At 50.2% G+C, this 25,284-nt stretch overlaps 2 protein-coding genes and 1 long non-coding RNA gene across 4 annotated transcripts in view; 2 read left to right on the top strand and 1 right to left on the bottom strand.

Moving 5' to 3' along the window:
- Positions 1 to 6,248: 6,248 nt before the first annotated feature.
- GPR162 (G protein-coupled receptor 162) lies at positions 6,249 to 14,882 on the top strand. Its single transcript, XM_032802091.2, has 5 exons — positions 6,249 to 6,314; positions 9,071 to 10,951; positions 12,126 to 12,315; positions 13,577 to 13,728; positions 13,976 to 14,882. Exons 2-5 carry the CDS (start codon positions 10,085 to 10,087, stop codon positions 14,504 to 14,506), a joined length of 1,740 nt encoding a protein of 579 aa, XP_032657982.1. The 5' UTR covers positions 6,249 to 6,314; positions 9,071 to 10,084; the 3' UTR covers positions 14,507 to 14,882.
- Positions 11,775 to 17,434, bottom strand: LOC116837579 (uncharacterized). Its single transcript, XR_012656875.1, has 4 exons — positions 17,198 to 17,434; positions 15,643 to 15,729; positions 14,326 to 14,428; positions 11,775 to 11,936 (listed from the first exon to the last, which is right to left on the bottom strand). It is a non-coding gene; the product is annotated as an uncharacterized LOC116837579 (long non-coding RNA).
- A 230-nt stretch (positions 17,435 to 17,664) lies between these two features.
- Positions 17,665 to 25,284, top strand: part of P3H3 (prolyl 3-hydroxylase 3) — a 28,885-nt gene continuing 21,265 nt past the window's right edge. For both annotated transcript variants that reach the window (XR_004376718.2, XM_032802080.2), the window contains exons 1-4: positions 17,665 to 18,230; positions 23,238 to 23,390; positions 23,664 to 23,847; positions 24,001 to 24,132. Coding sequence is in view for 1 of the 2 variants with exons in the window: in XM_032802080.2 (XP_032657971.1) it covers positions 17,793 to 18,230; positions 23,238 to 23,390; positions 23,664 to 23,847; positions 24,001 to 24,132 (907 nt within the window). In the remaining variant the exon portion in view is untranslated. The remainder of the gene's footprint in view (positions 18,231 to 23,237; positions 23,391 to 23,663; positions 23,848 to 24,000; positions 24,133 to 25,284) is intronic.

Raw genomic sequence — 25,284 nt, 5'->3', positions numbered from 1 at the left:
CGAAATCGATTGTTTGCGTCCATGGTCCAAAGCTACCATCGATTTCAGGAGCGGTGCACTGTGGGTAGCTGTTCCTCAGCTATCCCATAGTTCCCACTTCCGTGTTGAGAGCACAGTGCCTGATGGGGCAGAAAACATTGCCCCGGGTGGTGCTGGGTACAGCCTCACCCCTCCCTTTGTGAAGGCAGCAGACAACCCTTTGGCGCCTTTTTCCCGGAGTGCATTGAGCAAACGCCATAGCACAGCAATCATGGACCCTGAGATCACAAACGGTATCCTGACCGTTGTCAACACCTCGCGTACTCTCTGCCAGCAGCATTCAGTACACAGAGGGTGACATTTACAGTACTCAAGGAATTATTTATTTTACTTCTCTTTCACGTGCTGGGGGTGGGGGAAGAGACTGACGAGCTGTTCCGTGAACCACGCAAGACACCGTGTATTAAGCTACAGACATTGGGCGCTCAGCCAAGAATGCAAATAGTTTTCAGAGACTGCTGTGGAGACTGGTAGCTGTAGTCCTCATTACCCCCTCCCTCCCTCCATGAGCATCCGTTTGAGTCTCTGGCTTCCCGTTACGGTTGTCACGCACCGCTGTGTATCCTGGAGTTTATTTTTCAAACGCTTTGGCATTTCCTGTTCTTTAACGGAGCTCTGATAAAACAGATTTGTCTCACCATACAGCGATCAGATCTAGTATCTCCCGTAAGGTTCAATGCAGGAGCTACTTTTGCATTTGAACTGCATCGCCACCCGTGCTGATCAGAGCTGGACACGTGAAAGCAGGAAATGTCATTCTAAAGGTCTCGGGGCTTTTCCTGTTTACCGGCACTCCGCATCCGAGTTCGGATTGCGGACCAGAGCGGTCAGTGGTGCACTGTGGGATACCTCTAGGAGGCCAATAATGTCGATTTCCGTCCACACGAACCCTAATCCGAGTTATCACTTTCGAATTTAGCGCTACTCCTCTCGTCTGGGAGGAGTTCCGAAATCGATTTAAGGAGCCATTTAACTCGATATTAATGACGACGTCGTGTGAACGAGTACAGCGTTAAATCGGTATATCGGCCATTAAACCGATTTAAAGTCGCAGTGTAGACCTGGCCTCAGGCACACATGGATCAAGTTGCACGGCTCTAAAACTGCAGTGTAGGTGTTTGGACTCTGTCTGCAGCCCAGGCTCTAAGATCCCACAAGGGGGAAAGGTTTCAGAGCTTGGGCTCCAGGCTGAATCCAAACATCAACATTGACATTTTTAGCCCCGAGCACTAGCCCTCCAAGCCTGAATCAGCTGACCTGGGCACTGAGACCCTCAGGTTTTTTATTACAGTGCAGACATACTCTGTGTGTCCCTGCATGTGTCAGGTCCCGATAAGTCAGAACTGAGATGCTTCTTTTTCCAGAAAGCAAGCTTTATCCCTGAAAGTGTAACATGAACACTTACTGGGGGACTGGATGTCTCTAGGCATTGCTAATGACCTACAGAGCCTTTTGAATCTAAATCATCAACTTGAACCCAGCCCAGATCAGTAGGGATTAAATTGTTCCTAACTAACTGATGTTTGGTGGCCCCTCTAGGAGATGAGTTTGCGGGAGCTGACTTCCAGCTCTCCTGTTACAAACTCAACTGGAGCTAGTTGGGAAAATGCTGATGAAATATTTTTTGTCAGAATTTGCCAATTCATTGAAATCAAAACATTTTGTGGAGCTGATTCAATGTTAGCCATAGTCGTCTGGAATCCAGGCAGGGTTCCGGCCTGCCAGCCAGGTCCCATTAGAAACCTGCCTATTTCCTGCCAGCTCACCTGCTCGTTGGCAGCTCAGCCATCAGGCTGCTATAGAGCTCAGGGTTCCAGGGCAGCCTGCCAGGCACACTGCCTTGGAGTTGGAACTCCCTTCCCTTTCACAGAGAATTTTGAAATTGTGCGGTTCCATTCCAAATGGGAACAGAATCATACTTGGAAATATCAGAATCCTCCATGACCTTTCTCTGCCCAGTTCTTCTTACCTCTACACTTTGCATTGATTAGCAGGCACAGCAGCAAGGCCAAAAGTTGCATGGACCATGAAATATTCATTACCCCTAGAGCAAGTTACCCCAGATGAGAGTTGAGGTAGGCTGGCAAGGCAGTGTGGGTGGGAAGCTTCCCCTGCTGATATCCTGTAGATAAACAGGCTTTCATTCCACAGAATAGTCAAGCCAACACCTTGCACCAGCACTAAGCACACACATATTTTTAAGATGAAGTATATGGTTATATGCAAATTATTTGAAATTATGTAAATTGTCTCATTAAAGAATTTTTTAAAATGTTACAAATAGATCTGCACACAAGTTGGCAACTATGGATACAAATCCTCCTAATTCAAGGCATAAACCGACCACTAAATGACAGCAACTGGGAAAAATTAATCCCAGGAGCAGGTTATTCCATAAATTGTCCCCAGGGGGTTTCTTGGCCCTTCCTCTGAAGCATCTGCTACAGAACATTGTGAGAGACAAGATCCTGGACTAGATGGACCACTCTGGGCTAATCCAGTCTGGCAAATCCTATGTCCCTAGAAATAACCAGAGTACAGTGGCCTTGTGGCCACTGTCACCTTTTGGGAATGCCCCTAGCACATCCCTTTTGCCAATGCCAACTGAGAAAACCTGGTATCAAGCCAGGACCCAGAACAGACTCTTTGGAGTAAAGGGTAGGAATGAAGTGGGACCTTTGTCCCTGCTCATCTCATTCTGTCTATATGTCTCTGCCTGACATGAAGCCATTTTTACCTTGATATTGTCCTATATCTGCTCACGTCCTCTGAAAGGGGCCACATTCCCAGGCGCTAATGAGATGCAAAAATGCCTTGATTGAGAGTAGATCTCTTTGGTTCTTATGAAATTACCAGCCCCGCCTCCCCTCACTTGCTGTTTCATCACTCTACACCAGCAAGAGCCACAAGGTTCCACAGCACAGCAGATGGCTATATCTGGGACCCAACCCTTCCCCAGCCAGTCGAGCTCAGATGAAATTCCTCGGTGCCCTGGTCTCTTGTCAGGCACGAGCACTGCATTTTGAGTTAGCACAGCAAAGCTGGGAGGACCACAGGATCTCTATGTATCTTGAAGTCTTGACTCCCGTCCCAGCCTTAGCCCAGATGGAGGAAGCATGTAGGCATATAGGCCATCATTAGATATGGGTGAATTATAGTTTTAAATGTAGTTGCAATATTGGCATGAGCATATAGACTCAAAACATGGAACCAAAAAGAATGAGATCACAAGAAAGAAGAGTTGTGGGGACCTTTCAAAATACCAATGTTATCTTTTTACAGTCTGGTCTAAAGTAACAGAAATAAAACATGGTTAACTGGGTACCAGGTGACAGGTTTCAGTGGTAGCCATGTTAGTCTGTATCAGCAACAACAAAAAAAATGAGGAGTCCTTGTGGCACCTTAGAGACCAACAAATTTATTTGGGCGTAAGCTTTCTTGGGCTAAAACCCACTTCATCAGATGTATGAAGTAAAAGATACAGGAGCAGGTATAAATACATGAAAGGATGTGGGGTGCTTTACCAAGTGTTAAATCAGTCTAACAAGATAAATCAACTAACAGCAGGATACCAAGGGAAGATAAATAACTTTTGAAGTGGTAAGAGAGTGGCCCATTACAGACAGTTGACATGAAGGTGTGAGTAACAGTAGGGAGAAATTAATACTGGGAAAATTAATTTTAGGTTTTTGTAATGATGTAACCACTCCCAGTCTTTATTCAGGCCTAATCTGATGGTATCTAGTTTTAATTAATTCCAGTTCTGCAGCTTCGCATTGGAGTCTGTTTTTGAAGTTTTTTTAGTTGAAGAATTGCCACTCTGAGATCTGTTATTGAGTGACCAGTGAGATTGAAGTATTCTCCTTCTGGTTTTTAAATGTTATGATTCCTGATGTCAGATTTGTGTCCATTTATTCTTTTGTGTAGAGACTGTCTAGTTTGGCCAATATACGTGGCAGAGGGGCATTGCTGGCACGTGATGGCATATATCACATTGGTTGATGTGCAGGTGAACTAGCCCTGGATGATGTGGCTGATGTGGTTGGGTCCTATTATGGTGTCCCTTGAATAGATATGTGGACAGAGTTAGCACTGGGGTTTGTAGCAGGGTTTGGTTCCTGGGTTGGTGTTTTTGTTGTGTGATGTGTAGTTGCTGGTGAGTATTTGCTTCAGGTTGGGGGGCTGTCTGTAAGCTAAGACTGGCCTGTATTCCAAGGTCTCTGAGAGTGAGGGATAGTCCTTCAGGACAGATCGTAGATCCTTGATGATGCGCTGAAGAGGTTTTAGTTGCGGGCTGTAGGTGACGGCTAGCGGTGTTCTGTTACTTTCTTTGTTGGGCCTGTCTTGTAGTAGGTGACTTCTCAGTACCCTTCTGGCTCTGTCAATCTGTTTCTTCACTTCACTAGGTGGGTATTGCAGTTTTAAGAATGCTTGATAGAGATTCTGTAGGCGTTTGTCTCTGTCGGGTATTTGTAGGAGATTCTGTAGGTGTTTGTTTCTGTCTATCTACCAGGGGCAGTAAATAACTTCATCTGGCCTTAGTTAAGGTCTGATAATTGGCAATGATTTCACTTGTTTGCTAAAGGGTATAAAAAAGTAAACTCTTAAAAGGTTCATTGGTAATAGCTGCCGGGCCAAGCTGGAGAAAACCAATACGGGTCTAAACACCACTTGCTTTAGTCCATTTTTAAGTACACCTCTACCCCGATATAACGCGACCCGATATAACACGAATTTGGATATAACATGGTAAAGCAGCACTCTGGGAGGGTGGGGCTGCGCTCTCCAGTGGATCAAAGCAAGTTCGATATAACGTGGTTTCACCTACAATGTGGTAAGATTTTTTGGCTCCCGAGGACAGCGTTATATCGGGGTAGAGGTGTATCTTGATCAAATGCTTATCAATGTTTTGTTGCTGTTTGGATGTAATAAATTGCTTATTACTTAGGCTTTTGTGGCATAGTTAGAACAAATGTATAAATACAGTTCAGCCATTGGATTTAATAAAGGAATTTATGGTTAAATTGGTATCTTGGAAATACCCTGCATAAATAATAATGCTAATAGAGGGAGATGCCAGCTTCTAAAAATAACATAAATGAGGACTCTGGCTGGTGCAGTCACCTCAGTAAGGGGAACTCACATTGAGTAGGGAGTTGTGGGTGTCCATTGTCTTGGGAAAACCTTCTAGTCCCACTGGATTCAATGGGGCCTGGAGCTTCGCACTTCTGGTCTGAGAGGTGACGTTGACTGGGCATTGACCCAGTCCCCCTCTATCCCAGCCTTCCCCATCCCCCTGACCTGGGACCAGGCTGCTGAATGAAGGTGGGAGAAGGCCTCAGACCAGATGACTGACCCCATTATCCAGACTGGGATGCTTTGGCCACACCTGGGAAATTACCTGCGGCTGACAGTGGGTGTCAGCAGTATTTGCAACTAAATGAGTGCTGAACCCAGCCTGTCCTCAGCTACCCTTACAGCTGAACCATACCCAGAACCAGCTCAGAAACCAGGGCTGGACCCTGCTCTGTAGCTGTAACACATATACCCCAGCCTATACACACCCCAGCCTGCCCTCTCCTGTCCATATGCCCCACTCACAGCCAGTATACGCTCAGCCTCACACACACACCTGTCACCCACACAGGCCAGTCTTCCCTCTCCCTTACACACATGCACAGATCTCCCACCTGTTAACACACACCTGCCGACTCTCTCCAAGTACACACGCAACTGACACTTGTACCATATCAGCCTGTCTGCTCCCTAACCCAGACCTGCCCTCACACCTGCAGGGCACACAGAGTCCAGCCTGGCCTCTCCCAGGCTAACGCACACACACAGCACCCTACACACACACACTCCTCCTACTCCCAGGAGGAAACAAATCGCTCGGAAGCCCAGCAGAACAACACCCGGCTCGGGGAGTGCGGAGGGGAGGGACTCCACACACACACACACACACACACACACACATAGACGATCGATTCAGCCATTAAGCCTGAGCCCTTTATCTCCTCGCCCCGCCACCCGCCCCCCTCCCCGCTCAGCACAGGCGATCCCAGCGCCATTGATCCGGAGCCAGCGCTCCGGGCTGCTCCCGCCTCGCTCCCTCCATCTCGCGCTCGCTTACTGTCACTCCGGCTGGCGGGGTCGATCCGCGGCGCCCTGTGGCTGGGGCATGTGGGCCGCGGGAGCGAGGCGGGCGGCAGAGCCGCACGCACACACAAGGAGAGATGCTCCGGTCGCCATGGCAGCGCCAGCCCCAGCGAGAGGTAAGATGGGTCCCTTCAGCTCCAGACGCCAGTGTGCGGCCAGGGGGAGGGGGCTGCGCCTTCGCTGCGCTTCGCCTTTCCCCGCGGTTCGCCCCCCTCTTCTCTAGCGAGCACTAAGTGTGGCCCCCCGTCTCGCTCGCAGCCCATCGGGATGCATCCCCTGCCCTGGAGGTGACTGTCACCCCCACACTCAGAGGCTTGTGCTCTAAGGCCTTATCACTCTTTTGCTCAGCATTCAGCTGGCCGTGGGGCCCTCTGCCCCTTGTCCCTGCCCCCTCTCTATCCTTCTCTCCCTTGCTCTTATTCCATTCAGCCACCACTTTCGCCTTCTTTTCCTTAGTGCTCCCCCCCGCATCCCTCTGCCTGCAGCTTTGCCCCCTGCTCACACAGCAAGGTGAGGGGAAAGGGAAACCAGCTTCCCCGGGCCCCACACAGCTCCCTTCATCCCTTGCCCCCAGTACCCCTCCACCACTTAGCAATAACCATTGCAACTTCTTTGTAACCCTTTCCAGTTTCTATGCCTGGGACAGGAGACAAAAGAACAAGGTGGGTGGAAGAGGCCCTGCAGCTCCGGCCCCTGCACCTTTGCTCCCCTAGCCCAGGCAGATACTCCCCCTTGCTCCATCTGTTAGGCTTTAGGGCTTCCTCACTCACTCTCTCTCCTTTTGGATCATCTTCATCTCAGACCTTTTCCTCTTCTGCCTTTCCCTGAGTCACGAGTCCATGAGCTGAACTTCCCAGCTGGCAGGATGGATGGTGGGAGGATGGCCTTTTGACAGGTGGGCTAAGGGACAGGGGCAGGGATCTGCCAGCAGAAAGCTTCTGAGACCCAGACACCACAGATTCAGGGGTGTTTCTGCGGGAGGTCCGCCAGTGCTACTGAAGGCTGCCTGACTGCTGCCCTCTCAGCGACCAGCAGACCGCCCCCTGCGGCTTGCTGCCCCAAGCGTGCGCTTGCCGCGCTGGTGCCTGGAGCCGCTTCTGACCAGGAGCCACCCACTTAGTGCCTGAGAGCAGATTTGGACCCCACAGAAAACAGGAGGGGGACTGGGTGGTTTAGTGACAGGTGTGGATCGGCGCATGAGACAGTAGGGGCTGGGAATTCCCCCTCCAATACAATACCGCCTCCTTGGATTACTAGGGGGTCTTTAGTTTCATAACTGTCTCCAAAGGCCGCAGGCCTAACTGCAAGGGTGATGGTATGTTAAAAAAGCCCACAGAGTGGGGCAGAGCTGGGGCTCTTCAAATCCAGTCATGGAGGACAGGCTGTTCCAATTACATGTCTCAGCACCTTGGCAGAGGGAAAGGAGCTACAGGGCCTCAGATTGCAAGACTGGAGGGTGAAACATGAGGCTGAGGATAAAAAGAGAGGCTGCAGGTCAGGAATTGAGGAGCATCAGCAGAACTAAGAACTGGAAAAGCAGATCTGAATAGGTCAGGACTGAGGAGCATTGGCAGAGCTGAATAGGGAGTCCAGCATTGCAATACCAGGGGGGTTGCAGGGCAGGGACTGAGGGGCATTGGCAGGGCAATGTGAGAGGTCAGGCCTAGAATGGCACGGCAGGTGTTTGTGTGGGTCAGAACTGAGGGGCAGCAGCAGAGATGTGCAGATAATCCAGGATTGATAAAGCTGTGGGTGCTGCAGGTCAGGATTGTGGTGCATCAGTAGAGCTGTGTATCAGGAATCTAGGACTCGCATAGCAAGTGGATGCAGGTCAGGATTGAGGTGCACTAGCTGAGCTGTGTGTATTGTCTTAGGACTTGAATTTAACATGTGTGGGTCAAGATTTAAATGCATCAGAACTCAGAACTCTGTGAGGTCACCAAAGATGGTACAGTGGACTGTGTATTAAGATTTGGGGATATTGGCAGAGAAATAATGCGACCTAAGGACTGGAGTAACAGGGGGCCTGCATGGCAGGACAGAGAGGGCATTGGCAGGGCTTTGTGGGGAGCCCAGGGCTGAAATAGTATGAGGCTACTGCAGAGCAGGACTGGGGGCCACCATAAGAGATATGCAAGGAACCAAGGATAGAAATAGATGTGGGTCCTCCAGGTCAGGATTGAGGGGCATGAGTAGAGCTTTGTCTGAGGGTCCAGGCCTGGAACAGCTAGTAATCAAAATTGAGGTGCCATGGCAGAAATGTGTTGGGCTTAGACTTGAACAGCAGGATGTTGGTGGGTCAGGAGGGCACTGGCATAGCTGGACCCAGAACTGGAATATTAGGGGGATGGGAGGATACATCTCAAATGAGGGGCATTAGCAAAGCTTTGGGTGGAGAACCCAAGTCTGAAATAGCATAGGTCCTGTGGATCACGACAGAAGTGCACCTGCAGAGAGGTGAGGATCTGAGGCCTGAAATCCAGGAGGGAGAGGGTTTTTAAGACAGACTTGAGGTGCATTGCAGCTTTGTACAAAAGAGTTCACAACTGGAAGCACAGGGCAAGGGCTTAGGGATCAGGACTGAAGTGTGTCAGCAGAAGTGTTGTGTGTGGGAATCCCAGGACCAGGATGGCAGGGGCTGTGGGAGGCAGCAGGACAGGAGTCAGCAGAACCGAGAGCGGGTGCAGGGGAGCCAAACCTGGATCTGCGGGGGCTGCAGTTCAGGACAAGCATGCATCTGGATAGTCTATTATCTAAAGTCACTGGGGACAACCCTGCATAGCCTAGATCAGAACGCTCTATTTGTGTGTGTGAGTGTTGAGAGAAGGATATATCTTACATTGGCTTTTCTCTTTTCTCCCCCCTTCTGCAGTGAATCTTGATTCCTGAATCTCCAAGGGAGCCTGGGAAAAGGATCTTCCCTTCTCACTGTCCCCCAGTTGTTCACCGGTTGAGCCTGCACCTCATCCAGAGGAGGGGGACTTGTAGGAACAGAACAAGCTCCGGGGGTGGCAGAAAGGACACTGTGCAAGCCCAGTGGTTGGGGCATCCTGGACATATTAGATCATTGCCTCTCCTTCCCCTAACCCTCCATTGCCCCTCCTTCCCCTGACTCTTTTACAGCTTCCGCAGGGCTAGGGGGCAGAAATCATTAGCTCCCTGAGGCTGCAGTGTTTGGTGACTGGGGGATTGTGCACTGTGCATGTGCCAACACCACCATTACACCCACAGGCTTTCTGAACCTCTCTGTTAGCCCCCTCACCATCCCTTAAGACACCAGAACTGAGATGCCAAGATCTGGCATATAGTTGTATCCAACTGAAATATCTGAACAGGTCTGAGCCCCAGAGACACCTGTTTGCCTGGATGTAGCCCTCACAACTCCCAGGAAAAAGCAAGTCTCACTCAGAGACGGGGCATATATGGATGGAGCATGAGGCAGGGGATCCATCTCGGAGGGAGTAAAGGGGGAGAGAGGATGAAACAGGGAGAAGAGATAAAAGAAAGCATATGTAGGAGAGAGAGGGGAAGCTCTAACAAGTGATAGTGAGAAAGACAGAGAAAAGGAGGGAGACAAAGAAAAGAAAGAGAAGGGAAAGAGAACAAGGGAGCAAATAAGAATTGGAAGTGATCAAAAGAGTGAAAGAAACATAACAAGAGTGCAAAAGAGGGAAGGAGCGACGGATTGAAAGGGTTGCACAAAGAAAGGGATAGAGAAAAAGAGGGAGCTCTTCCCATATGCCCTGTAGCAATGTTTCTTGGTGACCCCTTCTGTGCACGCCATTTGCTTCCTATTTGGAGCAGATGAGGCGAGAGTTGTCTGGCCCTGTACGGGGTCCCTGTGCTTGATCCTCCTACCCTATCTCCAGCTCCCAAGGTGGGAGGCATGATGCATCGTGGCGGGGGCAGCAGTGTGGGTGACCTTTCAGAGTCAACCCTGCACAACAATTCATTGTGGTGGCTGGCATGCGGGCTGCTAGCCCTGCTGGCCAACTCCTGGATTATTCTGAGCATCACAGCCAAGCAGCAGAAGCACAAACCCCTGGAGCTGCTGCTGTGCTTCCTAGCTGGGACCCACATCCTCATGGCGGCTGTACCCCTCACCACCTATGCCGTGGTGCAGCTGCGACGCGAGTCCTCAGATTACGACTGGAACGAGAGCATCTGCAAGGTCTTTGTCTCCACATACTATACCCTCGCCCTTGCCACCTGCTTCACAGTGGCTTCCTTGTCCTACCACCGTATGTGGATGGTGAGGTGGCCAGTAAACTACCGTCTGAGTAATGCCAAGAAGCAGGCTCTGCACGCAGTGATGGGCATCTGGATGGTGTCATTCATCCTCTCCACTCTGCCCTCCATTGGTTGGCACAACAATGGTGAGCGCTATTATGCCCGTGGCTGCCAGTTCATCGTCAGCAAGATTGGGTTGGGATTTGGTGTCTGCTTCAGCCTCCTGCTCCTGGGAGGAATCGTCATGGGCTTGGTGTGTGTGGGGATCACCTTCTACCAGACCCTGTGGGCGCACCAAAGGCACCAGAGATGTCGTCACCGGCAGACAGAGGAAGCTTCCTCCTCCTTCCCCGCCTCAACACACAATACCTTCAATGTGCCGGCCATCGTTGTAGAGGATGTTAGGGGCAAGAGGAGGTCATCGCTGGATGGCTCGGAGTCAGCCAAGACCTCCATGCAGATGACCAACCTCATCAGCGCCATTGTCTTCCTGTATGACACACTCACCGGGGTGCCTATCTTGGTAAGGAGCAGGCTGCCCCTTCACCCCAGTAGGCCACCAACTCACTCCCTAATCCCCTTCTCAAGGGATTGGCAGGTGTGGCCAAGAGAGGGTGGAGAATGTAGTAAAGAGGTCTCCAGCTCAGTGCAGTGCTCAGCTAGCCCGTTCAGTCTGCCCCACTGCAGGCTGCATTCTTTGGAGTGATTTACCCCTAGCCTGAGTGCCACTGGGGAAGGGATGTGGAAGCCCCTTTCTGTGTCCCTTTAGCTCCACACTGAGATCAGTGTACAATTAATCCAGCTTCCTTATTGCTTGAGACTTTAGATAAGAGACTCTCTCATCTGCCTTCCCTCCCCAAACAAGAGGTCTCTATATTTGGCCCTGTGTCATTTCTAAAGGCATTCAGGGTGCAGGAATTTGCTTCTTCTGCAGCAGGAGTATGTTTGCCTTATTCTCAAAATGGACAAGCTATTTTTGCTCAAACTTGTTTTAAAAAGTGCTAACCCCACAGTTGAAAGGCTTGCAAAGCTCTGAATTACCAAGACCAGGGGGCTGGAATAGAAACTGTGCTGCAAATTTAAAGGTGACCTGCACAGGAATAAATACTAGGGTTTGTGTCCATTGTTTGCTCATGTATAGATGATACAAAAGGTCTGAAAGTTGCTGGTGGGGGCTTGAAGGTTTGTTTTTGGGTTGGGTTGGTTTCTTCCATCTGAATGTGTTTTCTTATTAGAAATTCAGTTCTGGTCTATCCTGGCAGATTTTATGGACAGGTGACAAACTGCTGAAATTCACAAAACTGAAAGGGAGCAATTAAGAGAGGGGAGAGTTTCAAATTCTGTGTTCTTTGTATTTAACTCCAGTGCATCATGAGCGCTGTTGAGAAAGGATGGCTGTTGTAGGTCTCACACCTTCAGTTCATATGTGAGAGTGCAGAATAGGTGCTCTCAGAGCCCCCATGTCCTCCTGCAAACCCAGGGCAGCCCAGCCTTCACATTCATGACGTCTGTAAGGGACAAAACAAGGAGACTTTGAAAAAACAAAAATCCCAAACCAATTATTTTAAGAACCCTTTGCCAATCAGTCATTTGACTGCACAGTTCACGCTCATGCCGTCTGTCTCTTCCCCCTCTCTCTTTCTGTGACCATACATGTCTCTCTCCCACTCACTGTCTGTTTCCTTCCTACCCCCAAGGTGGTGAGTTTTTTCAGCCTGCGCTATGATACCGCCCCCACCTGGATGGTGCTGGCAGTGCTCTGGTGCTCCATGGTGCAGACCTTGCTGCTCCCCTCCTTCATCTGGTCCTGTGAGCGCTACCGAGCTGATGTCCGCACTGTGTGGGAGCAGTGTGTGGCCATCATGACAGAGGAAGAAGGGGATGATGGTGAGCCCCCCCCCAATATTACAACCATCTCCCTAATCACAAACCCTGCCCCTGGGACAGAGAGCAAAGTGGGGAGCCTGCCAACACTGGGTGTTGGGCCAGAGTACTTTTGGCAGAGCTAGGAAGTATTCAGGGTTGGAGCCAGGGTTCTACAACTGGGAAAGGGACAACACTTTTTGTGGGGGCTGCAGCAATACATGCACCCTCCCACACTAACCAAAGGATGAACAGAATTACTCAGACACCCAAATTCTGATGGTGGAGCAAGACATGGGATGTAAACCTCCAACCCACAGTGGGACCCTGTAGCAGGGTGGTTACCCCACTCCTGCCCAGAAGGGCTTAAAACAGCCCTGGGAGGGGGCTGTGGCAGGGGAAAAGCTAGGCTGATTGGGAAAGCAGCCACAGCTGTAGCCAGTGCAATCAGGGCCCAGCTGGCCCTTATAAGAAGGTGGTGGGTCAGAAGGAAAACTTCTCTCTAGCTTTCAGAGAGAGAAGGACCTGGCTGCCTGTGGAGCTGCGCAGGGTACCTAGGGTGGAGTGGAGCAGTGCTCAGGAAGGGCAGATGGAGCTGGAAAGCTCCAGCCTAGAAAAGCTGCAAGCTGAGTTAAAGGCCTATGAGAGGGTCCTAGGGCTGCAGAGGGGCAGTGTGGAGATAGGCAAAGGCAGCTGGTCCAACCCCCCTTGCCGATGATGAGTGGTTAACAGACTGCCATCTGCCCCAGTGAGTGGGGGCTAAATGGAGACTGGCAGTAGCCACTGAGGCAAGATGGGGATAGGGGATTGGGGGTTCCCTGGGGTGGAGAGACCCAGATTGTGGGTTGCTGCACTGGGCAGAACCCCTGGGCAAAGGGCACCGGGGTCTGGGAGGGATATGGGGGCCAGCGACAGGTGAGACACCGATCTGCAGAGGGTGCTCTGGACTGGAAAAGAACTAATTCCCTGGGCAACCAGCAGGAGGTGCCATGCTGGTGAATCTCTGCCCTGCCACAGACCCCCTCCCCAACATTGTGATCTAAGTATCCATATTTCTCTCCGTTCTGGTGGCAAGACATTTGGGGATGTGAGCTAGGACAGGGTAGACCCAATACTCCATAGACCAATAAGGAGGGGGATAACTGGGAAGAGGGCAGACAGCAGGAGCTATGGGACACATTGAAAACAAAGGCATGGGAAAGGAGGGTATGCAGGCTCCCTGCACATGTGGTGACGAGATTCCCAGCTGACAGTGTTGTGCACCATTTCTCCCCATCACCACTAGATGGGGCCTGTGAGGATTACGGCGATGGGCGGATCTGTAAGGTGCGATTCGATGCCAATGGCGCTGCGGCTGTGAAACGGGATCCCAGGGACGTCAAGCTGCTGCCCATGAATCACATGCTGCTGCCTCATGACAGGGTGCACTATCTGCAGGTGAGTTGTAGAGACTGCAAGGGGCACCATACCCTCCAGTCCCATCTCCCTAATGTGTCGCACCCAGATATTCCCCTCCCTGGAACTCTATTGGAGTCTTAATGGGTCACTAGCCTCTCATATGTGTATAACCCATGGATTCCCCTCTCTGAAACTCTTTCCTTCTTTCACTCTATCTCTGAGGCTTTCCCCAAGCCTTGCAGTATCTCCCTTCCCCCTACCTTCATCTCCTCTTACCTTCTTTCAGGTCCCCATCTCCCGGAGAATGTCCCATGATGAAACTAACATCTTCTCCTCCCACCGTTCCACTCCATCCTTTCTTCACAAGTGGTCATCATCTGATGACATCCGAGTTGCCACTCCCCGCAAACCTGGGGGCCGTGGCTTCCTTCCTCCTGAACTGCGTGACTACCACCACCGCCGGCGGCCCCTTGAAAATGAGCTAACCACTCTCCGGCAGTTTCTTGAGGGGGGGCTGCTCCCCAGAGGATCCAGCTCCAGCGCCTGCTTCTTCAGGGATGAGATCACCACATTTATCGATGAGACACCTCTACCCTCCCCAGCCTGCAGTCCACGCCACTCCCGCCTCCCACTCACATTGCGCTGGGACCGCCGCCTCTCCCTGGGGGGTGCTGAGGAGGAGGAAGAGGGCCCCGATCGAGCACGACGCTGCTCACTGTCTGGCAACGAAGACTGGCATCTGCAGGACAGACAGCAGGCACATGAAAGGACCCTTGAAGCCTGTGAGACACATACCTTCAGGGAGCTCAACCTATGAGATTGCATCAAAGACATACGCTGCCATTGGGATTCTTAAATAAAACGTTCACTGTCCCCCTGCTGCTGGGACCCAATGGATAATTTATGTTCTCATATTTCTCAACAGCTGGCAGAAACAAGGCACCCTCCATGTATGCTGCGGTGGTTGGGGGACGAGTGCAACAGGTCTGCACGAAGGAGCCAGGGACATGAGCAGCCTGTGCCTGTTCACAGGTTATAAATATGACTTGGGGGTTTCCCTCTGTTAGCTCCACCCCTTGTTAGGTCCATGGTCTCATTAGCTCCACCCATCACTGAAAATGTCCCTGAGAGCAGAGGTGGGGACAATAGTATTAAAATTCTATATTTGGAGTGTCAAATCTTTGTTTTTAAAATGCTGTATTAATAATAACCTCACTTCCATGGCAACAAAGTGATTGACAAAATGTTTAATGAAGTTTCCCAGACTTCCGGGGAGGGACAGAAGGAACAGGCAAAGCTCCTACTGCCACCCATCTTAACAGAGCAGCAGATCAGAATGGGAGGCACCAAATATTTAACAGCAACAGTGCAGGGTAGGAAGTGAAGGAGAGTCCTGTACCAGGGAGGATTTTCAGGACACAGGAGGGATAGTTCTGTTGTCAGTCTCAGGGGTGACTTGGACTGTATCTACAGTAGACTTTGTTCCTAAAATTTCCACCCTTTCGACCACTGGTTCAGTTTCACCAGGGTACCAAGAATGGGAGAGTTAGTGTAAAAAGGCACTGGTGGCTGTTTGTGTTTTTACATCTCAGCTAGGAATAAAAACCACCACCTGTACTAGCCCTGGTCCAGAGAGTGGTTAAATCTGCTGGAGATGGTGAGAATGAAGACCAGGAAAAAAATGTTTTGCTTACGGAGCAGTGTTTCCCTGTTTACAGGCATTAGGATTAATCTTGGCTGCCTGGACTCACAGCCCCCGGGCATGAGTAAAGATACTGGCATAGCAGCATTAGGTAGGGGTGTTCAGGGGACATTAGGGAAGAAGGCCAGACAGATAAAGAAGTTCAAAGATGGGGGTTAACAGCAGGAGCTGTCCTAGGTGTATAATGTAACGTGGCTTTATAATTGAATCCTGACACCAAAAGCCTGTCCATCCAGCTGACCCTCACCCACCGCCTGTAGAGCACCTGCTGCAGACTTTCCTGCTTCACAGAGTTGCCAATGCTTTTCTCCCAAATTCAGGAACAGAACCAGGGTATCCTGGAGAGGAGCACAAAGAAGTCTCTACTGTATCCAGACCCCAGGGACAGCACTTGCTGAGCTTCATCCATGCTGGAAAGCGTAACACACCATGTCTGGTTTCCCCTTAGTACCGAACTCTGAAAGGTGGACTAGTGTGTCTGTCAGTGGATCAAGGAAATGAGTGACAGGGGATGGATCACTTGATGATTACCTGTTCTGTTCATTCCCTCCGAAGCACCTGGCATCGGCCACTGTCAGAAGACAGGATACGGGGCTAGATGGACTGTTGGTCTGCCGCAGTACGGCCGTGCTTATGTTCATGGAGCCTTTCACCTGTAGGATACCGTTCCAATTCTGCCCCAGGTTGAAGAGACTCGCTGGCCCAGGGGGACTGGGGAATAGGATACAGGGCCCTTGATCCCTGGGGCACTGCTTCCAGGGGTGGAATCCAAAGTTAGCTGCCAGTAACAGCTTAGACGATTCCTCAGGTGTATTCTGACAGAATGAACACGGGGCATCAGCCTGAGATGAGGTTGCATTACAGATCTGGTCTAGTTTATTCATGGAAAGTGGGTATCATAGGCAGGAGGAGGCTGTGCCTCCCCAAACAGTCTTGTGTGGCCCCACCTACACTCTGCTCCCAGGCCCCCTCCTGTTTGCTTCTAATTCCCTTCCCGTTTTTCTGTGGCCAAGAGGATGGGGCAGGTTGGCTGGAGCCAGTGCGCAAAAAATCTGGTGTAGGAGCCATGCTGTGCTGCCAGCCCATCCATCCACCCGCCTGGCATTGGACCACTCTGCCCACCCAGGGCTCCAGAGCAGGGTGTGCTCTGGCCGCACCGCCTGCCTGGGGCTGAGAGTGTGCGGGGGGGCTGGTGGCCATGGGAGTGTCTGCACTCTGGGCTCCAGTGGGAGGGGAGCAGAAGTGGAGGGGCAAGGCCTTGGGCAAATGGGGAGGGGTTAGGGGCCAGCCTCCCCCAAATGCTCATTCAACAGCTGTCCATGAGTTTTTAGCTGCTAAGCCAAGCTGTACCGTGGTAAATACAATATGGGGATGTGATCATGAGACACAATCAACTTAGGGAGTGTTTTAGGTCTCTTGGTCCATGCAGAGTGGGGGATTGGGTTGGCCTGAGCATCCACAAGAGCATCAGGTCATAGTAGATGCCAACCCCAAGCATTAAAAACTCATGTTAGGACCCCAAAACATGAGTGTTTAAACAAATAATAAATGTTGGGGTTTGAGGCTTCAGGGTCATATTTTCAAGCTTTTCTCCATGCCTATGAAGGCTAGAAATTTACACATTTTTTAAAAGGAAAGTTGTCTCCTGTTGTCACATGACTCAAGGAGATGGGGATTTGAGATATGCCCCAAGCATCCCAGACTTAGAATAAAATTGAGGGGTGGCAACAGTATGGAGCTGGCCTGATTTTCAGAGGTGCTGAGCCAACCTTTACTGCAGTCAGTGGTGCTGCAGACACTTGGTACCTTTGCAAATCAAGACACCAGTGTCCACCGTAATTGTTTGGCTGCCAGCCTTTTAACCACTGCTCCAGGCAGGAGATTTGCGAGTGGGGGGGCCGGGGGAGAGAAGGGCGGTGGTTTACACACTACAGTGGGTTGAGTGCGAACGCTAAAATGCCCCCTCTGCTTGACCCCGCTCGATCCGGATTTGCTTCTTGCCGGCTGGGTGTAAGGGACCAGCAGCGAGAGGAATCCCCTGACAGCAGCCACGTTCACTGGGGTGTATGGCTTTGTGCGTGTCTGGCTACCTCCTCCTTCCATCTGCCCCTAGCTACAGACTTCTGCCCTCCCAACACGCCACGCACGCAGCCCAGGCCCGGCTCCGCTGCCTTGGCTCGCCACTGGGCAAGACTTTCTATCCCCCGGCGCCTCCCTGGCCTCCGCATCCAACTTCCCCTCTCCCATCCCAGCCAAACAGCAGCGAGAGCCGCGCCTCCGCCTCCTTCTTCCAGCGAGCCCCGCGGTGGGGTCCCTCCGCCCCGAGCCCTTCCCTCTAGGTGCGTCTTGTCTCTCTCCGCTGCAGCCCGCCGGCCCTTGCAGCCCCCTCCCCTGCTCTGTCATGGCCTCCCTCCCCCTCCCCCTCCTCCTCCTCCTCGTGCTCTCTGCCCCGGGCACGTCCCTCTTCCCCCCCGGCTCGGGGCGGCTGGTCCCCTACGATCTGCTCTACGCGGATGGGGTCCGGGCCTATTTCGCGCGGGACTGGCCTCGGGCGGCCGAGCTGCTGCAGCGCGCCCTGCACAGCTATTCGCAGCTGCTGGCGGCGCGGCGCGGCTGCCAGGGCAGATGCAGGGAAGAGGCCGGCTTCGCGGGCCCGCCGGCTGCTCCCTGCTGGGAGACCCGCTTCTTCGACAGGGTCCTGCAGCGCGCGGAGTGCCTGGGGGAGTGCCTGGGGCGCCGGCTGGGCTCGGAGCCCTCCCTGCACAGGGCCAGCAGGGAGATCCAGGAGGACTTCGAGCAGAGGGAGCCCTACAACTACCTCCAGGTGGCCTTGTTCCAGGTGAGGGGAGGGAGCGAGGTCCTATCCCCGCTGCTGATGTGGCTACACGACATCCTTCTGCCTCCCAGTTTCCTTCCCGGGCCTGCACCCCTCTGCTGGGGAGGGGCCCAGGGGGAGGGCTGCCGATGTGGCAGGAAGGCTTGGGGAACGTCCCTGGGAGTAACCAGAGTCCCCATGCCTCCCAGGTACAGTCAAGGTCTTGCAGGGATTTCCCTATACACACACACTGAATTTCCCCAACACCCCCACCTGCCCCCCAGTTTGGGAAATAGTTACATGCAGTGTTGCCAGTTTAGGGATTGTCTGGAAATTTGAATGGAAATTGAAACGTTAATACACACTTTAAAAGCATATAAAATGTATGATAAAATATGTGGATCTGAAAAAGTGTAATAGATTTGAAAAGTATGAACACAGACTATCTTCCTTATACAGCTTTTGTTTTTATGACGATGTCAGTGCATTCATTTCGGTGATGTTGGCCAAATTATGATTTGTAAGCAAAGCCTAAATGAGCTCTCCCCGACAGCCAGTGATGAGCTGAGGCTGGGGGGAAAGGCTTCAGGACCAGATTGTATTTACAGTCGCACCTAATCTACCTAGGTATCCAGCAAACAGCTGTGTTGCCCAAGTGATAGATTTTGGCTGGTGCTGGGTTACAAATCACTTGAATGTGGGGGGGAATGAAATGTTGTTATTCTTATTGTATGAGTAAAGGGCAGTAGAACTGTATTTAGCCTGTGCTGATTGAGGGCATTGGGGGGGTGGGGAGGCGGGTGTTTGTTTGATGGTTTGCCTGAGTCACAAGTACTATTCGACCTGCCCCTCTCCACTCATAGACTTTAAGGTCAGAAGGGACCATTATGATCATCTAGTCTGACCTCCTGCACAATGCAGGCCACAGAATCTCACCCACCCACTCCTGTAACAAACCCCTAACCTATGTCTGAGTTATTGAAGACCCCAAATTGTGGTTTCGAAGACCTCAATCTGCTGCAGAAGATATCTTCAGCAAGTGACCCTGCCCCAGCTTGCAGAGGAAGCAAAAAACCTCCCGTTGCTCTGCGCAATCTACCTCTGGAGGATATTCTCCCGAACCCAAAATATGCAAATCAGTTTGTTTAAAACCAGCTGAGCATGTTGGCACAAGACTCACCAGCCACACTCAGGAAGAATCGCTGTATAACTCAGATCCACCCATCACAGACCACTGGGCATACTTAAACCTGCTTACCAAGATCAAAATTGCTGCCATAATGGCAAATTAAGCTTCCCATGAGACCATGCTCCTCCATAAACTTCACACCTTAGTCTTGAAAGCCCGATTATGTCTTGCCCCCACTTTCCCACTAGGAAGCTGTTCCAGAACTCACTCCTCTAATGTTAGAAGACTTATACTAATTTCAAGTCAAACTTCCTAGGTCCAATTTAATATCCATTGTTCTACCTGTGTCCCCCCATGGTACTAAGCTTACAAATCCCCCCTCCCTAATATTTATCCTCTGACAATTAAAGAGCAATCGTATTCGCCCCTCAAGCCTCTATTGGTTAGCTAGAGAGAACCAAGCTCTTGATCCTTTCATACACAGACAGGTTCCATTCCTCGGATCATCTTAGTAGCTCTTGCTCTGTACCTGTTCCGTTTGAATTCATCCTTCGTTAAACATGAGACAAAAACAAACGCACACAGTATCCGAATGAGGTCTCACCACGCTTAATAACGGTACTAACACTTCTTCTCTTTGCTGAAAATACCGTCGCCTGATGCATCGCTAAAATCCGCACTAGCTTTTAACAGTCATATCATCATTGCGGCTCATAGTCACCTGTATCACCATACTCAAGGTCCTCTCCTCCCTGTTACTTCCACTGAAGTGTCCCAATTTTAACCTAACTTCTTTATTAATACCTAAATGCAGGCTCTTCACTTTCACTAGTAAATTTTCATCCTAGTTACTATTACTGCATTACAAGGTATTCCAGATCTTCCTTAGATATTCCAGTCCTTCTCTGTGTTAGCAATCCCTCCCAAGTTGTGTCATCCGCAAACTTTTTAGCACATTCCCTTCACTTTTTGTGCAAGGTTAGTAAATAAGAAAAGATAAAAAGATTGGTCGCAGCACTGACCCAGAGGAACCCCACTAGGTAACCGTCCCTCGCAGCCTGACGTTCACTTGTCAGCCAGCCACACTGTTGTACGTCTCCGTCCCTTTAACCATTCCTGTATCCACCTTCAATTTTCACAGTTCGATCCATCTTTTTCCCAATTTACACCTAAAATGCCTTCATTGGAAGCAGTTTAAAGACCATGAACTGCTTAGTGCTCCATGAGATACTTTGTTTTGTTAAGTGACCACTACAGCGAAAATCTACTGATTCAATCAGGTCTAAGTGGAAAAGAGGGTCCAGTCAGCACTAGCAGCCAAGGTTCCGCCCACGAGACTCAAGCTGCAAATACTGTGAGCTGAGTTGAACCCAAGAGACATGTGACAAAACATGGGTGTGGCATCATACTGCTTAGTTAAGCACGAGAGTCCGACACACTATCAAACGGGAGCCAATGTTAAGGCTGCATTGTCACTGTATCTAAAGCGAACAGCGGTTCCAAACAAAGATCAAGCAAAAATGTTCATGGTACTTCTGCAGACAACCAAGTCTGACTGGATAGAAACATAACATGGCAACAGTGAAAACTCACAGTGTTGAAAAAGTGAAACTCTCGCCTACCACATTTAAAAAATTTTGCATACATGTGATGCAATAGGCAAGTAATTTAAGTCATGTGGTATCCTACCTTGATGTCAAGGGAGGACCATAGAATGCATTTCTAGAGTTTCAAGTATAGAAGGACACATCTATGCAGCTATGACAACCCACCTCTTAGAATAATTAAAATGCTTTCAATTGACCCCAAAACAGCTGGCTGCTGTGCATCTGAATGGAGCTGCAAACTTCTCTGGAAGACATGGTGCAGTATCACAACAGACTGCTTGCAACGAGAACAGTGTAACCCTAATCTCTCCTATACACCCGCAGAGGCCATGCTACTCAGCTAGTGCCAGTATGAGCTGAAGACTCTTCAAACGACGTTTAAAAAGCTGTAAATTTAATGTCTTCATTATATTCTTTTTTCAGAAGAGTCCAAAAAGACTGAGTATTTTGGAAAATATAGAAGATACACTGGGACTGAAGTTCAGATTAGTCCAACCTGGGAAAACCCTCTGGCTTTCTCATGAATGATCCTTGGCTGTTGTCTTAAAATTACTCCAGCCATTATTACTGACTTTGGAAAGTATCTACCAAGATGGAATGGACCTAAGTAGTGAGGCTGGTGGATTACTTTTGCTACTGCATTCAGGGAAGACTCTTGCCATTCTCTCTCTTGTAAGTCTACTGTTGAAACCACTTAGATCATTAAACAATGCCATCCTGGCATCTGCTACAACAGTAGTAGATCTTTGTCCAGCAATAGAAGCTGCATTTGGATCAATCAGCGAGCTATCCATTGAAAAGTTACTGGAAGAAGCAAAGACTTTGGTCCAGAAGTTGACTAATGAAGGCATTTATATTGAATCCTCAAGTGAAGAGGACAAGAAGTGTTTAAGACAACTGAAAAAGTACACAGACTTTATTCTTAATCTACAACAGTGATTTCTAGAGTCTACTCAACCTCTATGTAGCTTTTACAGATCCCTGTCCTGTTAAACACCAACAGTTGAGTGGAGTGAAGCACTACCAGCAATGGGGCTGCCATGTGCTCAGTACAGGGTAGAGAATTTGAACACAGAGTGGATTATCATACAACGAATGAATGAAGATTTGACTTCAACTTCTTTTTTATCATCACTAGTGGCTCGACCCAATCTTTATGCTGTGTTTTCTGGGATGAAAGAAGTAGGAATTCATCTATTGCTACTCACAGTCACAAGAGCTACACCTGAGTATTCTTTTTCATCATTGAATAGAATTTTGTGTTCTGAAAGAAGTCATCTTCTGCCTGATCATGTGAATGAACTAATGAGCATATCGATTGAAGGAATGGAAGTACTGGATACACGAGAAGCCATCAAAGATGAATGCGTTGCATTCAAGAAGTTCATTAACAGAGTTGTGCAAAATTATAACAGGAAACCAGAAAGGATGTAGATGCCGTGCTTCATAGAAGGCTTGAATAGCCAACTTTAATTTGGGTGGTGATTTCAAAACATGAGTTGAATCTAACAAAATGGTCATGAAACAGTTTTCAATTTTTATTATGGTGCCATGAAGCCCACCTTCACCCTCACGGTCTCACCCCTGATCGGCCTGACCCCCTCCCTGTAAATTCGAACACCCCCCTAATTTCAATTCCTGGGGAAAACACGGGAGTCTTGGCTCTACTTCTCCAGCTTCCAGCCCTAGTGCCACTGTCAAACTAGGGTTATGCATATCCACCGGTGTTAGTGACATTTGCATTCCCGCACTTGCCCCCTGTGGTTTTTAGGCTACCCAGCAAAGAGACACCAATCTGATAATGGGAACAGCCTGTGTCTGGCCCACCACTACTCACCCAGCAAGCAGGATAGTGTATTGTTTGTATGTAGATCCTCCAGAATTAGGCAATGAGCTGGGGAAAGGTGAAAGAAAATCAGAAATGAGTGGGAACACCAGAGTAGAGGTTTCATCCCATCACATCTAGCAAGGGACAGCATGACACTATTTATAATTAGGTCCTACAATAATAACTACAATGCCGGACAGGGGAGATGGATGGGGCACAAAATAGGGTGGGAGACTCAGGCAGGCAGATGGGGAAATGAGGGAGGTGTGTAAATGAGTTCGCATCTCATCATATCCAAACGGTTCAGCGTGGCACATTGATTTTAGGCCTATTCTACAAAAACAGTTCCAATGCAAGGACAGCTAAAGACATGTGGGAAGGGGTTGGTGGGGTGGGTTTTTTAGACATGAGAAGGGTCTGCCCAGGATATGCCAATTGCTCTTGTCTGGACTGTCTTGTCTTTGCAGCTAAAGAAGCTGGATGAAGCGGTGTCAGCAGCTCACACGTTTTTCGTGGCCAATCCCCAGCACCTACAGATGCGTGAGGACATGGAGAAATATCAGCGCATGGCAGGGGTGAAGCTAGAGAGTTTCCGAGACCTGCAGGCCACACTATACTGGGTGAGATCCCCATGGAGATCTGTACACCTGGGAAACACCTCAGCAAAGCCTGCCAACTTACTCCTAGTGATCAGGGCCCAAGATAAAGCCTGGCTTCCCCACCCCTGCTCCATCTCCCCACAAGGCTCACAGCCTGAGACCTGGGGGTTTCCATAGCCAATACAAACAGCGCTACCCTCTGAGTGTTCCAAAGTCCTGGGTAACCCATTACCAACTGAGCAAGAAGGGTGGAGCCCAGACATTAACCAGGGGACATGGCACTGTTCCTTGCAGGAGGCATATGAGACTGGGGTGCAGCACTACAATGTGGACGAGTACCTGCAGGCTGCTGTGAAACTGGAGGAGTCACTTGAAGAGGTGCTATTGGCACTGGAGGATTGTCGAGCTCTGTGCGAGGGGCCCCAGGAGGATGACACAGAGGAAGAGATGCAACTTGGCCTTTATGAAGCCATTGCAGGTAATGTAGAGGCACTGAGAGGTGCTGTGTTGCTGGAGATGTCCTTCTTCCTACTCTGGATGCAGGCCATCTCCCAGCATCCTGGCCTGGCAGAAGGGGGAGCTATTATACTGCTGGAGGTGCTGCCCTTCATTCCCTCTCTTTCCCTTTCAGCCCATTATATTCAGGTCCTGAAGTGCAGGCAGCACTGTGTCCTTGAAGTTGCCACCAAGCCCGGACGGGTTTCAGCCACAGATGATTTCATACCATCCCATTTGGATTTATTGCAGTTTGCTTATGATCAAGGTAAGCAGAGACGCAGACCAGCAGGTCGTGCTGTGACACTAGCAAGTAGAGAGAGAGAACCCTGCAGCTGCCCAGTTCTGCTGTACCCAGCTGGGGCAGCGTGATACCAGGTGGATGGAGCAAGCCTAACTCAGCTCTTGATTTTTCTCCTCCAAGCCCACTCCCATTGCTCCTTTTCTCCATCACCATGGACAGCCTCACCAGTCTCCCAGTCATTGAGGCCCGTAAGCCAGGGTCCATCTTTGAATTATCGTTCTCACTGGACCCACATGTTCAGGTCATTTTTAATCTGTCTCCCTTTCTCTAAAATCTGGGCTTTCCTCTCTGTCCCCATGGCCAAAACTCTCGCCCCACCGCCCTCATTTCACATCTTGACTATGGTGACCTGTTCTCCAGCCCTTCCTCCTTTCAAGTCTGTTTAGAATGCTGCTGTTAAAATCACCTTCTCAAGGATCTGACCACATCAGCATCCCTTGGGCATCCCTCTGCCAGCTCCCCCTGCACCTCCCCGTCAGACACAAACTCCTTGGCTTTCCCAGTAAGGCCCTTTGTGAGTTAACTCTGCCCTGCCTGGCTGATCTAGTGAGATTGATCCCCATAGTCACTTTGCCAGTATTCCCACCACCACCACCAGTCAGTTTCTTCCTTCAGCCCTGCATGCTCCCTCCCACGCTGCCCCCTGTGCATGGGGAAAACACCTGGGTAAAATCCAAACAGCCATTGCCTCATCCTCCTCCAGTTCCCTCACCCCTGCCATGAGGCCTCCTGAACCCAGCCTGCTGATCACAGCCAGGGAGGTGACAAGTTGTGGCAGTATCTTTTCCCATCCTTCCCTTCTTCTGTCCTCCCTCTTCCCTCACAACCTTCTAACCCCAATAAGAAAGCTCCTTGGAGCTAGCAAAACTGAGCCAGTTCTTCCCCAGGCTCACTGCTTGCTCTTGTAGCCCCATTGCCCATCCTTCGTCAGTTTCTGCCTTTAGATCATAAGCCTGTCAGGGCAGGGAGTGTCTTTTTGTGCATCTGCAGTGGCTGGCACAATGGGGCCCTGATCCTGACTGGGCCCTCTGGATGCTGCCATTGTATTAAATATTTACTAATAATAATAGCTTCATAGTCCCAGATCTTCAGGGACTATGAAGCTCATGGCCATTG

This window comes from Chelonoidis abingdonii, chromosome 1, assembly GCF_003597395.2.
Source record: "Chelonoidis abingdonii isolate Lonesome George chromosome 1, CheloAbing_2.0, whole genome shotgun sequence".
NCBI classification, from domain to species: Eukaryota; Metazoa; Chordata; order Testudines; family Testudinidae; genus Chelonoidis; species Chelonoidis abingdonii.
This window is presented reverse-complemented; position numbering and strand designations above follow the sequence as displayed.